General features: G+C 38.6%; 1 protein-coding gene across 4 annotated transcripts in view; it reads right to left on the reverse strand.

The window, feature by feature from the left end:
* The window catches only part of DSCAM (DS cell adhesion molecule), a 476,005-nt gene that overhangs the window by 88,263 nt on the left and 371,867 nt on the right, over positions 1-15,875 (reverse strand). For all 4 annotated transcript variants that reach the window (XM_030477062.1, XM_030477064.1, XM_030477065.1 and 1 more), the window contains exons 15-17: positions 11,905-12,072; positions 7,957-8,027; positions 1,337-1,577 (exon numbers count right to left, since the gene is read on the reverse strand). In XM_030477062.1, the coding sequence (XP_030332922.1) occupies positions 1,337-1,577; positions 7,957-8,027; positions 11,905-12,072 (480 nt within the window). Of the gene's footprint in view, positions 1-1,336; positions 1,578-7,956; positions 8,028-11,904; positions 12,073-15,875 lie in introns of those variants that run through there.

A 15,875-nucleotide genomic window follows, 5' to 3' on the forward strand; every position in this document is an offset into this window, starting at 1 on the left:
GAATGACTTTTGAAGTACTGCTTCCCCACTTGCAGACTAGTATTTTAATAGGCTTTTTGTCACTTCTTTTGAAAAAGAAATGTGTCCTAGTGCTGAAATATGCATAATATTCTGCAAGCAATTTAAGTATGGGTTCTTTTTAAAGTTTGCAGCCAAATTGACATCTTTCTGGACAATTCTAATGTCCCTTTAAAATTGGTGGGAGAGGAAAGCAGGCAGTTCTTTGAAAATATTGGAAAAAATGTTAATGAGGGACCCAAAATTGAGTAATGACCAAAAAATCCTTGTTGCCAGGAAAAGTAAGCATGTAGGATTCTGAAAAGAAAAAATACTATTTATTATAATAAAAAATATATGCATGTATGAGTATACTGCCTTCTGAGATCTTGCAGTGATCTGTCTAGGCCTGGAAATGTTAAGAGTAAATGAAAACCACCAGCCTTCCATGAAACATATGCTTCAAAATCTGTAGCTCTTGAGAATTTTAGATGTGTCCTGCTCCATTCCTCCTGTGTAAAAAGTCAGATTCTTAGCTGGCACTGATTTCAGTACACTGATGCTAATTTACAGTAGCTGATAATCTGACCTACACTATACTTTACGATTTACTTGCTTTTATATGCCTGTACAATATTGGGCCTCTTTTAGGATATGGAATAATTTTCTTTTTCCACTAGAGGACACCCTCTCATTGTTTGAGAAGTGCTTTTTATGCAGTTTGAAAAAAATCCCAAACCCTAAATTGTTCCTTGGATTAAACAGGTTGAATTTTGTCTGAAATCAAAATTATGTTTCTCTCATAAGTTTGGATATCCCTGAAAAAAACCCACACATCTCTCTTTAGGCTGACAAGATAAGGGATTGTGCAGTACAAGAGCTCTAGGTTTCACAGCAGATTCATTTGAAAACAAAAGAAAGCCAAAAAAATTAGCAATATCACTTCACCTTCCAGAGTTTTACTTCTAAGCATCTCAAAACTATGTTTGGATCACTATGAAGCCATGATGAGATCACAAAATTTACAAATATGTAAACAGCAAAGCAATAGGCTACTTAATGAAAGCTACAGTCTTAGTCAATATCATTCACAGCAGGATATATCATGTTAGTGAAGTTATATTTATATACCTGGATGACCCTCCATCTCTTGCAATGAAAATTGTACAATTTGGCCAGTCTCTTCCCACCCAGCTATCTACTGTATCTAATGCCTATAAAGTCTGGTCTTCTATTATCCCCACTATAATAATCACTATTCAAGCAATAAATGTAAGAAAGTAAAAGGAAATTAAGAAATAATAATATGTCCCATGATAGTTGTTTGCCAAGGGCCTACCATCCTCAAGAGTAGTGGTGATGATTTCCTGAGAAGAAGGTCCTATTCCAGCCCGGTTACAAGCCTGGACTACCATGCCATACTGGGTGAATTTTTTGAGGTTATTCAGCGTATAAACTTCACTGTCTCCAGTGGTATCAATACTGATGATATTGAACTGGAAATTTCCGCCTGCACTGTACTCCCGATAACCTATCTGGTATCCACGAATAATTCCATTTTGCAAGTGCTTCTTTGGAGCCTAAATAGAAAATGAAAGATTACACATTAAGTACGCATCTCCAAAGTAAGGCTATTCCCCTTAAAATTTTTTAAATATACACAAAGTCAACATTTTTTTCCTACTGAATGCAGGTGTATTCCTAGGTAACAATTCAAAAATATTCCCTGCACATGAAGTAATAAACATGAAGTAATAAATATTTACCCTGATACATAAATTTCAGGTGCAGTTTGTTCTAAATTGTGCATTCCTGTGCTAAAAGAAAGACATTTATATGGTTCATACACAGAAAAAAAGATAAGGAGATATTCTTGAGTTATAATTTGAATTCATAATGTTTTGTTCTCTTATCAGGTGACTCAATCAAGGTTGAATTGATAAGGCTATATTTGCATTACAGGCCTACCGTTCACTATTAAGCATTTTTGCCACAAGCCCCTACCATTCACTCACTAAATTTTTAGTAAGGCATTTATTAATCTGTTCAAAGCAGTCACATAAGTTTATTCAGCTAGATGCATTCGGAAAATTTTACACTGTGCTTTGAAATATGCTTCTGTAGTGTGGAAAGATGATTAGATAATGAGTGCTGAAGGCAATAATGAATTGGAAAGCAGGGATTTGCATACTGAATAGCTACTAAAACAAGGTGTACAATATCTGGCATTCAAGAACATGGAGAGTACAGAATGCTTGGCCATAATTATGCACCGAATTTCTCAGTCACAGTGCAAGATTCCCTGTACCTGACTAGTGGAAATAATTTCTGTACTCTGCAATATAGAATATAGTCTAGAGTAAAGGCTTGACAACTCAGGAAAAAGCCTGTTATTGACAGAAATACCCATTAAAATTCCATTTAAATACTGTTTGACTATTTGCAACATATGATAATGTTCCTGTCTGGTTTGCTATGTATATGAGGTATTATTAGTATAAACATTTTAAGGCACAGTTTGTCATCCATGGAGAAAAAGCTCTTTCAAATCCTCCAAACTTCTTTCAAATTTCCACCCGATGCCCACAAGCTAATCTGTTCCGCTGACCCATGAAAAAGGTCTTTGTGACGTTGTTTATTAACAATGAGTCAAACAAGCAGAGGCAGCAATTTCTGTTGTTACTATACCCCATTAAATCTACTGAGGAACACATTCTGAAGAAGAATACTATTTTCTGCCACAGGACCTATCTGTTTGAGTGAGTTTATAGTCCACTTTGCCAAAGTCTCACTGAAGCTAATAAAACCAGCATGGGATTTGCCTTTCATCCACTACCAACAAATCATTGCTCTGCAAAGGACAGCACCTTCTCTCCATTTGAAATGCATCATTGGATGGATCTGACTGCTTGAATTGTATCTTCAGATGCTTTCTTTGAATTTTATTTTCAAATGCTCACTCCTGCCTTCAGAAACAGAAACAAAACTTGAAGCAAGGATATAATTTCCGCTGTACTACTTCAGTTTCTCTGGTGCTAACAAGCTTTCTGCAAGCATGGTGCTGTCCTTTCAGTGGTAGATGAGCAAATTAGGAGATTCAGGTCTTGAGCACCTTGTAAGGCATACTGCAGGGATTAGAACCGTGTTTTTGGAATCTAGAGGTACAACTGTTTCCTGTTTGGATATTTCTATGTTTTGCTGTGAAAAAAAACCCACAAAGCCCTGAAACAACCAACCACACAGCTTCTTTACAAACACGTAGGTGTTATTATCAAAACGCTTTGTTTGCAAGAGCAAGTACTATTCTGAATGGCTTCATGATCATTCAGTGATTGCAAAAGCTTTTTTTTTTAAGCTGGACTGTGGGGTGGAAACTAAGGTCCAGCTTATATTTTGTTTGAGATTCAGATATCTTCATGAGATGAAGTTGTTTCATTCCATCTTAGAAGAAAATAACTTTATCGCATTTAAATAATTTAAATATTTCAGGGTGAATTGTTTCATTAGATGAAGGATTTCAAATTCTGTTACTAGCCATGACATTGTGCACAGCTTGTCTATTTTTATAGGCAGTGTTGATGGGAAGGATCAAAAAAATGAACCAACATTATCTAAATATTTCAAATTGATTAAAGGACAAAGAGTTTGGACAAAGCAGCAGACAACTCAGGTGTTGTTACAGGGAGGACTGCTTTCAAACAATGTGGCAGGTCACTGTCTCTTTTCTAAATATGTATCAGAGTAGAGGCACTAGTTTAATCATGCCAGGACATCAGTTCTCTCCAACAGTGTTGGATGCTATCGTAGCTTGGCAAATCCTCAACAGTCTGCATGGAGATTTCTTGTCTCAAACATTATCATGCTCATGGTTGCACATCTCAAGAACTAAAGTCTCTCCTAGTTAAAGGCTGCAACTGGAACATTCCCATGAGTTACCACAGGTGGTTTTTGAGCAAAAGTTGTTGCCACAACACACACTGTGCATTGAAATCACAAGCAACATGCTTAGAACACATACACTGCATGTATTGTTTTGTGCATTTATTGTTTTGTGAATGGCATACACTGCCTACTGCCAAATACAGCACATATAAAGATGCTGTATGTATGTACGCTATATACCACAAGGCATGCACTGTATACCAAGAAAAAGAGAGCATAAACCTGGTGCATAATAGATTACAGAAACCTATAGCACATATATTGGAACACATACATCATACTGTAAAACATATGGAACAGAATGATAAAACTAAATCAAACATTTACCATGCACTGTAATATTTTCAGGGCAGGACTATTGCCAGCATAGCCTCTTACTGGGAGTTCTGTAATTATACAGTTTCTCATTTTGAATTGGAATGAAATGACGAATTTTGCATTCTTCATGAAACATGTTCATAATTGTTTTAGGTCAAGGGATTTTTTTTCAGGTTTTTTTTTTTTTTTTGCTTTAAAACATTATACAATATAAAACAAGCTCAAAGTCACTTCAGAACAAAGAGTTGAAATGTTCTGCTCCATAAAACTTCAAATGTTCCTTGTTAGTACTATCTAAATGCTTCATTTTTAAATAGACTTTTTGCACAAATAAATCATATTTTCTATATACACCTTCTGGTATATATACTCATTTTTGGTAGAAAAGTCGGTGAAGCAACATTTGTCCGTGACTAAGTGCTCATGGGAAAAAGTATTGTTAACCTTGTCTGCAGTCATAGAACACCAGGAAAAAGTAAGTTTCGGTCCATGATCTTACTGCTTGTCTCACAAAATCTAAGAGTTGTAAAATAGGGTATCAATGACTTATGTAAAATGTGACCTTTTATAGTTCTGTGTATATGCATAAAGAGGGGAAGGAATATTTCCCATGCCTAAATTTAATGGGTTCATTTACCTTGTAAAGTACTACAAGAAAAAAATAATTAATATCTTCATGCTCTTTACTAAATGAGAATTCCTGTTTAATTCACACTCTCTCTGCACAATTTTAAACTACTAAAAAGTGCTATTATTTAAAAATCCAGTCTAAACCCCAGTATTCTATGTAGACACATAGAAATCGGATTAAATAGATCACAGACCTATAAAACTTTGCTTAACTAGGGTTTTCTAAAAGTGGGCTAAGAGAAGCTTTAAAAGGAAGATTAATGACTCTAGCAAGCTGCAGAAATAGAACTTCATACAAGATGAAAGATATTTGATGTGTTATTCTCTTCTCCTTTTGCTGTTATTGACACTGTCTGTATTTAAATGAGGTTGCCAACTTTAAATATAACTATGGTTCTTAACACAATCCCTTTTGTATAATGGCAAACACTCCACATGCCTTCAAAATAAAAATGACCATATTATTACTGAGATTATTTTCTTCCTGTGTTTGCCTCCATGACTGATCTCATGGCTATTTCTTTATTCTCAAATACTTTGTATTGCACAATGCAGTGAGCGTCTTCTGCACAGCAATGCATTGTAGAGACCCAGAAGCCAGGATTCAGCATGGGACTGAACTATATTATGTCTTTGGGACCACCTTAAAGTAGTTTTTTGAATAATGAACTAAAACTGCTCTGGCTGGGAAAGAACTGCAATAATTCAAGGGAAACAAATGGCTCACTCCTGGTTATGGGACTTCTTAATTAGCAGGACTTCTTAATCAGCTGTTGTAAATAGTCATTCAGGAAATAATTCTTCTAGCAAAGGTAGGACTATGCAAACAGTAACCTTTCAGGAAGGTTTTGTTTCACTTCAGCCAGCAGGTAAGCCTGTGGCTAGTGACTACATGTCTTTTGGTTTTGGAAACCATTTGATGAAAACTAACACTGATATAAATTTAAGAATCATAGAATCATAGAATGGTTAGTGTTGGAAGGGACCTTAAAGACCGTATAGTTCCAAATACCCTGCCATGGACAGGGACACCTTCCACTAGACCAGGTCGATCAGAGCCTCATCCAGCCTGGCCTTGGACACTGCCAGGGATGGGGAATCCACAACTTCTCTGGGCACCCTGTTCCAGTGTCTCAACACCCTCATAGTGAAGAATTTTTTCCTAATGTCTAATTTAAATTAACTCTTTTTCAGTTTAAAAGCATTCCCCTTTGTCCTGTCACTACATGCCCTTGCAAAAAGTCCCTCTCCAGATTTTTTTTAGGCCCCCTTTAGGCACTGGAAGGCTCCTACAAGAGAAGAGCCTTCTCTTCTCCAGGCTGAACAAGCTCAACTCTCTCAGCTTGTCTTCATAGGAGAAGTGCTCCAGCCCTCTTTGTGGCCCTCCTCTGGACTTTCTTGAGCAGGTCCATGTCCCTCTTACATTGGGGTCCCCAGTGCTGAATGCAGTACTCCAGGTGGGGTCTCACAAGAGCAGAGTAGAGGGGGAGAACCACCTCCTATGACCTGCTGGCCGTGTTCCTTTCATGCAGCCCAGCAATAGGTTGGCTTTCTGGGCTGCAGGCACACACTACTGGCTCATGTTGAGCTTCTCATCAACCCACACCCTCAAGTGCTTCTCCTCGGGGCTGCTTTCAATCCAGCCTCTGCCCAGCCTGTAGATGGTATTGCCCCGGCCCAAGTGCAGCACTTTGCACTTGGCCTTTCTGAAACTTCATGAGGTCTATGCTGTCCCACCTCTGAAGTCTGTCAAGGTCCCTCTGGATCGTATCCCTTCAGCATGTCAACTGCACCACACAGCTTGGTGTTGTCAGCAAAACTGCTGAGGGTGCACTCAATCAATCAATAAGATGCATACAAGATCCAAAATCAGCACTGTTATCTGTGATCTGTGTGTAACAGGTCTGATGAAGACTACTGCTTTTGAAGCTTAATGCTGAAATTTCCCATCAAAACAGAAATTTTAATGCACCATTTATAAAACACCAATGAACTACTCAAAAAGCTTGACAGCTGAGGTCCTTCTGTGCTAGTTGGAATATCTGTAATTATATGTCTACCTATGCTGTACAGAGATCGTGCACTGTAGAAACCTGTCTTTCCAGGAACCAGCTCAAACCTAATACAGGATCATGCTGGTTATTTATACAATAAATAACCCTGCTGCCCACAGTTATTTATATGGCTAATAAGTAGCAGCTCATTGCTGCTATTCTGACTTTCTGGATGGTCCATATAATGGGGTGAAAGACACATCACCTACATTTGCAGGAGTAATTAACATAACTATTATGCCACATCCCACTCCAGCACTTAATACTACATATTTCAGAGTCTTAAATATATGGAATTATAAATACAACTTGGAAACTGCCATTCATATTGAGATTATGCTACTGTAATTAGATAGCTTTATTCTGTCTGCTAAAAAGTACAAGGAGTATATATTACAAAACCATTTAAAGCTTGGCTTAAGTACCTCTGTTATCATACCAAAAGCATTTAAAACATTGTCATTGTCAAAGCACTGGGCAAAATCTAGAAAAAACTAATTGAGTCATAAGACATGACAGATTTTTAAATATCTGTGGCTGATATTTTAAAATTGGTTACTCTGATTTATCAATTCTCATTTTGAGACACTTTACTGCTTTCTCTGTGCAGACATGCCTTCAGTAAGGCTCTGTCCCAAAGTCCACTGCAATGGGAAAAAATTTCCATTGGCTCCAATGGTTTGGGGAAATTTTGCCCCAGACCGAAGTGAAATTCTATGAGTGCTCATTTCCAAGCATGTAGCCTTCTCTTTGAAATCAGAAAGAAGTAGGAAATGTTCTAGTCATCAGTACAGGCAAGCAGCTGCTGCTACTATTATCCAATGGAAGGTTCGTTCTTTGCATAATGCACCACTCTTAATGGCAAATATTTGAAGATTTGGTGGCAAAGGCATCTGCAAGGACTCTCCCAAACAAAATGACTGATCCCCAGTTGTTATAATACTCCCTTCAATGACACCTCTTTGAATGCACCAAAATACTGTCAGTCTACATTCTTGGATGTGTGCATATTTACCTTCCAGGTGACCCTAATGCTTTGTGAAGATATAGGTTCGAGTTGGACATCCTGAGGTGGACCATCAGGAGCTGGAAAGAGATAAGAGAGGTGCATCAAAACTGTTCCTCATAGCCCACAGAATTCAGCCCTTCACATAGCACGTCACCATCTTAACACACCAGCATCACAGAGATTTGGACTGAGTCAATGTCATATGGAAAACTGCAGACACAACTTCATTGAACAAAACCAGAGCATAGCATCTTCCTATTCAGGTGTCATGTCTGACCACCAGTGAAATACAACACATGCCAAAATATAGCAACCTGGTAAATAAAATAAGAATGAATAATAGTGATTTTTCATGTTTAGTGATACGCTCACAATGCTGTTTCTGTTTTGTAAGTAGGCAAGACATATTTTCAAGAGTCAGAACCCTGTGAGTGATAGAAAGACAGCAGAACCTGTTTGAAAGCAAGTGAGACAGGAGCTCCTTGTCCAGCCTTCATGTTGCACACTTTCCAGTGGGATCTGCTTTGTTCACTAGCGACTGAGCACATTCAGCCAAATATCAAATATTTTATATGCAAAAAGCTGCACACTTTACCCTCTCCCTCTCCCCATTGTAAGTATTTCAGCCTGGAAATCAGAGAAAAAATAACTGCCAGATAGAAAAAGCATGCCTGAGTCAGGAAGAGTTTCATTTAGTATCAATATGCTGCCAAGGGTGTGCACGATGCTTTAAAGGCAAATGAAAAAAAGAAGACCCTGAGTCTAGGGGAACCTACTTGTCAGCTGGGCAGCTACAAAGCAGATCAAGAATTGGCTGGGATTGAACAGAGAGATCTGAAGTAAATTGCTTGCTCAGTGATGTAAATCATTGTAAAAGAAAGATCTGAAGAAAGGAATGGAGTCATCTTGAGCAGCTGCAGAGGGTTCCCTTGATGAAGAATATGGCCTCAGTAAAAGGTATTAAATTAAGTTTAATAGCATGACAAAAGAAGTAAAGCAATAAAAAGGGTGAGATGGGGCTGTTAGAGGTGGAGCAGCAGTAAATGACAGCTGTGGTGAAAGGAACCAGAACGTATTGCTTTAACTGATGAAAGCACAGAGACCCAGAATACAGCCTATAATATGTTTAAGTTATTAAATATGCCCTATTCTGTGCCATTCTTGACTGTCCTTCACATGGGAGATTTCCAAAGGTTAAAAAGACTTTATTTCCATTCTTCCTGCATTACTGTACAGGAAGAAGAAGAGGAAAAATTCTGCTGGCAAAAATGAGATCACTCTGAATTTTTTTGACCCTGTCCTTGATTCTGGCCCCCTGTTGGCAAACATGAATGGCATTTCTCCAGGTACATTATAATGTAGTAGAATTTGAGCAAAGCATTTGATCTTAAAAATGGGGTTTAAAATGTGCTGCTTAAAATATTGACTTTTCCTTGAAAGACCCCAGAAGTTTTCCAGACTGGAGTAGGTAACTGTTCCCAGCATACCATAGTGAAATGTTAAATCAGAAGTAATTTTAAAAATATATTTAATGTCATACAGAGTTTGTGGCAAAGGCATAAAGAAAGCCCAGATATCCTATATTGATTTTTTCAGTATTAAACAATATTAAACAACAGCCATGATGTTTTTTGTTGTTGACAAGCATTAGTGCAAGTGGGTACTTACAGTCTATTTTCCAACATAGGAGCTAACTGTGATTGTATAGAGTGAAAGAGGTGGTCTGTAAGCTTTGAAATGATGCCATTCTTGACTACCCTTTTGCCACAGAGACCCCTTACAGTTTTCTTTCTAATAGCTAGTGCTGGGTGACTCAGGTCACTGTAACATGTCATACACAATCTGCACCCCCTTGCCAATAGCATGGTTTGAGTTTTCCAGTTTTTATATTGTCTTTCTTGGACCTTTATTTTGCTCCTTTCTCATTACCTTCTCTCTCATTCCCTGCACCCATATTGTTCTCCATTTCCTATTGTAATAGCATAGAACAGAAGTAAACAGTGATCAAATAAATGGTGCTCCTGTACATCACACACCGTCTGAAATAAAAATCCAGGAGACAAATATCACATGCTCTGCTTAAGCCTGACCTCCTCTCTTCCAATTGTTAGCTAGGTAGATCAGTGACTTTTGAAAACAGTTCCACACTGTTGGTCTTTTTCTCCAAATAGACGTCTCCTTTAAAGACAGTAACAAAAGGATCAATTATTCTGAATCTTGGTTACAAAGAACTGAATAAAATGTGATATTAAGGTTGCACCCTGTTCATGGGGAAGCCGTTTTTTAATTTCAAGGTCAGCTGCTGATCCTGACAACTTAATTAACAGGCAGGAAAAACTCAGCAAGTAAGAAATATCCCAAGCATAGGTAAATAAGAGAATGAGATCCAAGACCCACCCCTCTACTTTGATGTACATGCACAAAGAAGAGTGTGCATTTTGGGGATACCCATGATGCTGACCAGAAGAATGGATAGTCTGTTTTCTCTAGTGATTTCACATTTTCATTGAACAAAGGAAGAGAAAAATCCTCATCAAATGATGAATATTTTGCAAACTATTCACCATTAATAAAGCTGTTCACTGAAGAATTTCCTTTCACTGGGATGAAAAAAATACCTGGTGAAAAAAGAAATGCAGCTGATGTTTGTCTCCTGCTTATTTTGCTTTTCACTGTTAGCCCCTGGATCTTGTTCTTATTCAGCAAGTCCCTTGAAGACAAAAACATGTTCTCCTGACAAGGGGTATATTTTCACTGTAGTAAATTCACCCACAGAGAAAATGTGTGGGAATTACACAGCTGTATTCATATGAGCTGAACTGAAAACTGGTCACTGAGTGTTCAAAGCCTAGACCAACATGAATCTTGAAAAAAGGTAGGAATTTTCACTGCCAGAAGACTGCTACCTAGATACCTGCATTACAGTTTTCCTCTGAAAATTCCTAAAAAAGGAAGCACTACCAACTCTGCATAAGGTAACATGAAAAATAAATTAGTAAGATAAAAATGTGTTTTCAAACACAAGTGAGCAAGCTCATTTCTGGCCAAGACTTCAGAGTAGTTCCGTCTAGTTTTAGTGGGCTAAGGATGTTGAAGCTGCTTAGGTTACTCTCAACACCTTTTTACATTGTATGCAATTGGAACATATGCCTGGCAGAAGTATTCATGGCCATTCAGCATTTTCATTCCAAATTTCTGAAATAGAGAGCTGTAGCTCTCTGCTTTTCACCCACAAGTAATATGCAGGAGTTGGGACGTGGTAGCATGCACAAGGCTATGCTGGCCTTATCCGTCTGCCACTTCAGATAGCTCTGAGAAATAAGACAGCACTGGAAGGCAGCAATTTGAGTATACAAAAGAGTGGCTCCAGCCACCAAAGTGAAAATGCCCACACAGCCCTCCTGGTACCGAAACCTATAATGATGTAGAAGAATACATAGCAACAAAGAACAGGAGGATGACATTTAACTGATGACAGCCAACTGACTTATACAGCAATCAGAAAACTAAATGGTAGGTGGGTTGGGGGATGGAATAGTCAAAGAAAGATTTGATTCATGTTGATCAACGTTCTCAATGGGTTAGCTTAAATTAGTTACCTATACTAATATCTGAGCCTCTAAGGAAAACCACAAGACCCACAGGGGAGGAACCACCACTAAAACCAGGATGATGTTGATTGAGTTGCCTAACTGTAGATATAGGTGTGCTGTTTCCAGTACACCAGGCTGAAAATTTGAGCACAATGTCTTCTTTGACCACTAGATGCCACTGAACAGCTTTAATTATGGGCCTGCGCGATGAAGTTGCAAAAGTCACAGTGTTTTGTGGGAACAATTCAGTATTTCTTTTGATGCTGCTGCAGCAACACAAGCATCATTTCAAGTAAAGATACCTTACGTCAAAGGGCAATAATTCCCAACTTGATTTAAATGCTACAAAACCAGAGCGTACCTGCTTCATCAGTAGTGATAGTGAGCTCATTGCTGGCCTCGCTCTTGCCGATGCGATTCTTGGCATACATGCGAATGTTGTAAGTTGAGGAAGGGTGGAGGTCAATGATAGTGGCTTGGTTTAGCTGAGGGGAAACATCTTTGGTTCTCTGAACAGAATCCCAAGAGTCTGTTTAATAAGAGGTTAAAATAAAAGAGAGAAATAAAAGATGATATTAACATCACTAACACGAACTTGCAGTTAAACTGTCTCACATAGCAGGATACTGCCATTGCTGAATTAACCCAGCAAATGCCTGCTGCTACAAGCAAATCGACTGATCCCGTTCCTTGACAGCATTCCAACTGCTCCTAGTGTGGTGCTGTGAACAATGGGATCTCAGCGCTGGGGTCATCAGCATATCCAACGAAATAGCTAGTCCTTTGCCTTATTTTGAGGGGGTGTTGAGAGCAGCAAAGATTCCCCAGGTTTGTGTGTATACATACTGTTTTTTCACCATTGCTTCATTGGAATAACTGTGAAAAAGATGGGAGCTGCTGCTCCAGAGAGATCCTCCCTCAAGGAGAAAGTTAGTTGTCCTCCAAAAAGGGGGTAAATGGAGTTAATAAACAGGAATGTAGGGCTCAGACTAGCAGGGAGATGAGGCAGAAATTTTGATCCGAAACTCCAGGAGCTCAGACCATAGGCAAACAGTGAGGACAAGCTTGGAGTACTTAAACACAGAGCGCAGCACCCTCCAGGACTGGTGCTATTTCCCTGACTTGTGTTAGGATGCAGGAGCAGTTTAGTACAAGGGGAATGTAGAACCCTCTTAGCTGTTTGCATGTATCTGTAAAAAGAGGAGCACATTGTTATTATTCATGCTTACTATTCATCTGCCTGTTTTAATAAATTCTCCAGACATATAATAGGGAAAATGAGATGGACTGAACACAGTAACTCCTCCTTTTTATCCAAGCATTCAATTGCTGCAAACAAAATAATAGAATGTATCCGTTTAAAGCATCTTGATGTCTTTTATGAGTTGCTATCCTTCATTTCTTTCTTACTGCAGGGGACATTCCTCCTTTAACCTCTGCAGCATCCTATGGGGGATGTCATTGGAGACTCTACAGGAGTGTTTTACAGTGTGGGTCACTGCAGACAGGATCGCAGAAAGCTCAGAAGAAAGACTAGTTTAAAAACAGAAAGCTCACTCAGATACAAAATATTTGCACATGCTATGTAAATTCTTTTATATGAGCTTGCTAAAAGATGCACAAGTTGTCACAATGACATCTGCAGCTTGGCTGGCTACAGGGCCTGTTTGCTTGTCCATGTGACTTTGTTTACCCAGTAAACATTTAGGAATCAGATGTTAAAGTGCTAACCAGATTCACTTGAATGTATTTTTCCTTGGTAACTGAGTCTGTCACAGCTTCCTCTGTAGGATACTTTCAGAAGCTCTAAAGGAGTTACCTTCAGGCAGCGCTGCGACAACTTGGTTTCAGTTTGCTACAACTTTGCAAAATTTCTTAAACTTTACAGAATTTTAACCATCAGTTACACTCCATTGTGTTAAATTTTATACTAGCACAGAGGGAGACTCTGTTCCAGTGTACCACGCCAACAGGAAATGCATTTTAACAAAAGACCTGCTTGGTATGGAGAATTGTGTTAAATTTCCCTTGAGGATGATGATAATTTCTTTTAATTTAGTCTGTATATTATCAAATTGCTTAACTTTACACTTGGTTGTTTGAAATACCAGCCTCTGAGTGGCAGGACTCTGTAGTACATATTAGCTGCTGAAATCAAATAAGTGAATTTGAAAAATTCTGGTGATTCTTAGTAGGTTAAGTAATGACAAACCATGGAGAAAGAGATTTATGAAAATGTAGGTCTTCAGTGTTTATTTACAACTCATGCATGGATTTCAGGTGTATGTTTTGATACATGCGTCCCCTTCTTGAAGAGTAAAATAAACCAACAAAAGCAATCCCTCCAAACTGAACCAGCCCAGAGAGAAATTAACCAATTTCTTTCCAAAACTGTTTTCAGTTCTGAAAATTTTAAGTGTTTATAAGAATAATGGGAAAAAAATAAAGAAGTTAATTTTGTTTTCTGCTGGCAAACCCTAAAAATATTTGGTGGTGTCCACGTGGTGAGTAATTGAGTGAGGTACTGAGATTGACTGTTGGCTCTTCTAGTTTTTATTGTTGTTCCACAGAGCTCTAAAATCCACTTACTTAGAATGAAAAAGCACAGAAGACAAGCAGCAGCGGGCTTTGAAAAAAAAAATAAACAAAACAGCTAAAAGAAAGAGTGGAGATTTTAACGTATTTTTTATTCCACTCATAAATGTTACACCCAGGCACTACTCTGTGCTATATAAAATGTATACTGGGGCACTGATCTATGAAAAATTTATGATTTTAGAAAACCAGCACCTTCCCACCCATTCCTAAACGGAAGACCCGGAGCACTGGGGTTACTGTGCTGCTCCAGGAGAAGCTGCTGCAGCTCTAGCCGGGCTGGTGCTGCCGCCCCGTGGCCACTTCCGGTACTACACAGCCCCGTCCTGGGCAGGCGTGGTGGGAACCCCCAGTTCTCCGAAGGAATCTGTGTCCTGAAGGATGCTCTGTTCACACGTGAGCACAAGAAAGAGCAAAGCACGGTTCTCTCCCTTTAGGTCAGGGCTTAAGCTGAACTGATGTTCAGTTTTCCCCTCAGCTTTCCCTCATGACATAAAAAATAAAAAGGATAAGGAGAATGGCACAAAGGACACACATAGCTTTTCCTAATGTCAAACCTTTTTGTACACCTCCAGTGGAAATGTCTGATGGCTACACATCAGTGGTTTCAATGAGGGGTACAGGTACATTTCTGTACAGACAAGCATTGTATCTAAGTACTGAAACAGCTTGAAAAGCTGAGCTCCCACTGGACATATTGCTCCTGCATGGCAACGGGACCCACAGATGCCACCTATCCAAATGACAGGCAACTCCATGCTCCTTCTAGAGCGTAAGCAATGAGCCTTTTTTGTCTAATTGTACTGCAGGGGTAAATTGGATACCTGAGGGAAGCACCATATAGTGAAGTCCATGCATGATATGTGGTCACCAGCACATTCTCTGAAACGGAAGAGTTCTGCAATTTTCCTTCTTGAGAAACCTAGATGTGGCATCCTGCTGTAAACCCACTTCTGAGTCCTCAGGGTAAGCAATATAGGTGGAAAATTCTTACTAAACGCATCTGTGCAGTTTACAGCTTTACTCTGGCCTTGGCAGGATGTTCCCTCAGCTTACCATCTGGATTGGGAATGTTTTACCTAAGTTTTCTTCTGTCCCTGTAATAATCTGGAAATTGTGAGGAGCTTTCTTAATTCCCTCTTCTTTGTTCTTACCCTGTGCAATTCTTCAGTAACCAGGTTTGATGTTTCATTTTCTTGATTATTTAATTAATGACAAAAATCACGTGCAAGAATTCAAAAACCCAATCCTAGTTTCTCCAAAGATTCAGCCTCAGATTCTAAAAAATTATGTTTCTGTTGTTTGCAGTGAGATGAAGGAAATCTGCTCTTTTTAAGACATGAACTCCAGTATTTGTCTTCATATACAGACAAAGAAATACTTTTCCCAACACTAATTCTGCCACCCACTATTTTTGCTTTCTTTCAATTTTTTTAATCTTCATCACTATGTTGTGTCTTGATGTTTTCATTCAGTCTGATTCTGCATCATTTGTTATTGATTTATCATGCCATATTAGAGAGACATAATTTTGCAATGCAAGCTCACAGTGATGTTCACTTCATCTTCGCCTGCATTCCGCATTATCACTTGAAAACATTGACCTAAATCCAACAAAGATGTTTTAGAGCTCTGTAATCTTTCAGGTACCATGCTCACCTGTACATTATCGATTTCATTTACAAAGCAAATGCAGAAATGGTGACTAATGATTTAACACTCTTGAAAATATTTTAT

The sequence above is a fragment of the Strigops habroptila genome, chromosome 2 (genome assembly GCF_004027225.2).
Source record: "Strigops habroptila isolate Jane chromosome 2, bStrHab1.2.pri, whole genome shotgun sequence".
NCBI lineage: Eukaryota > Metazoa > Chordata > Aves > Psittaciformes > Psittacidae > Strigops > Strigops habroptila.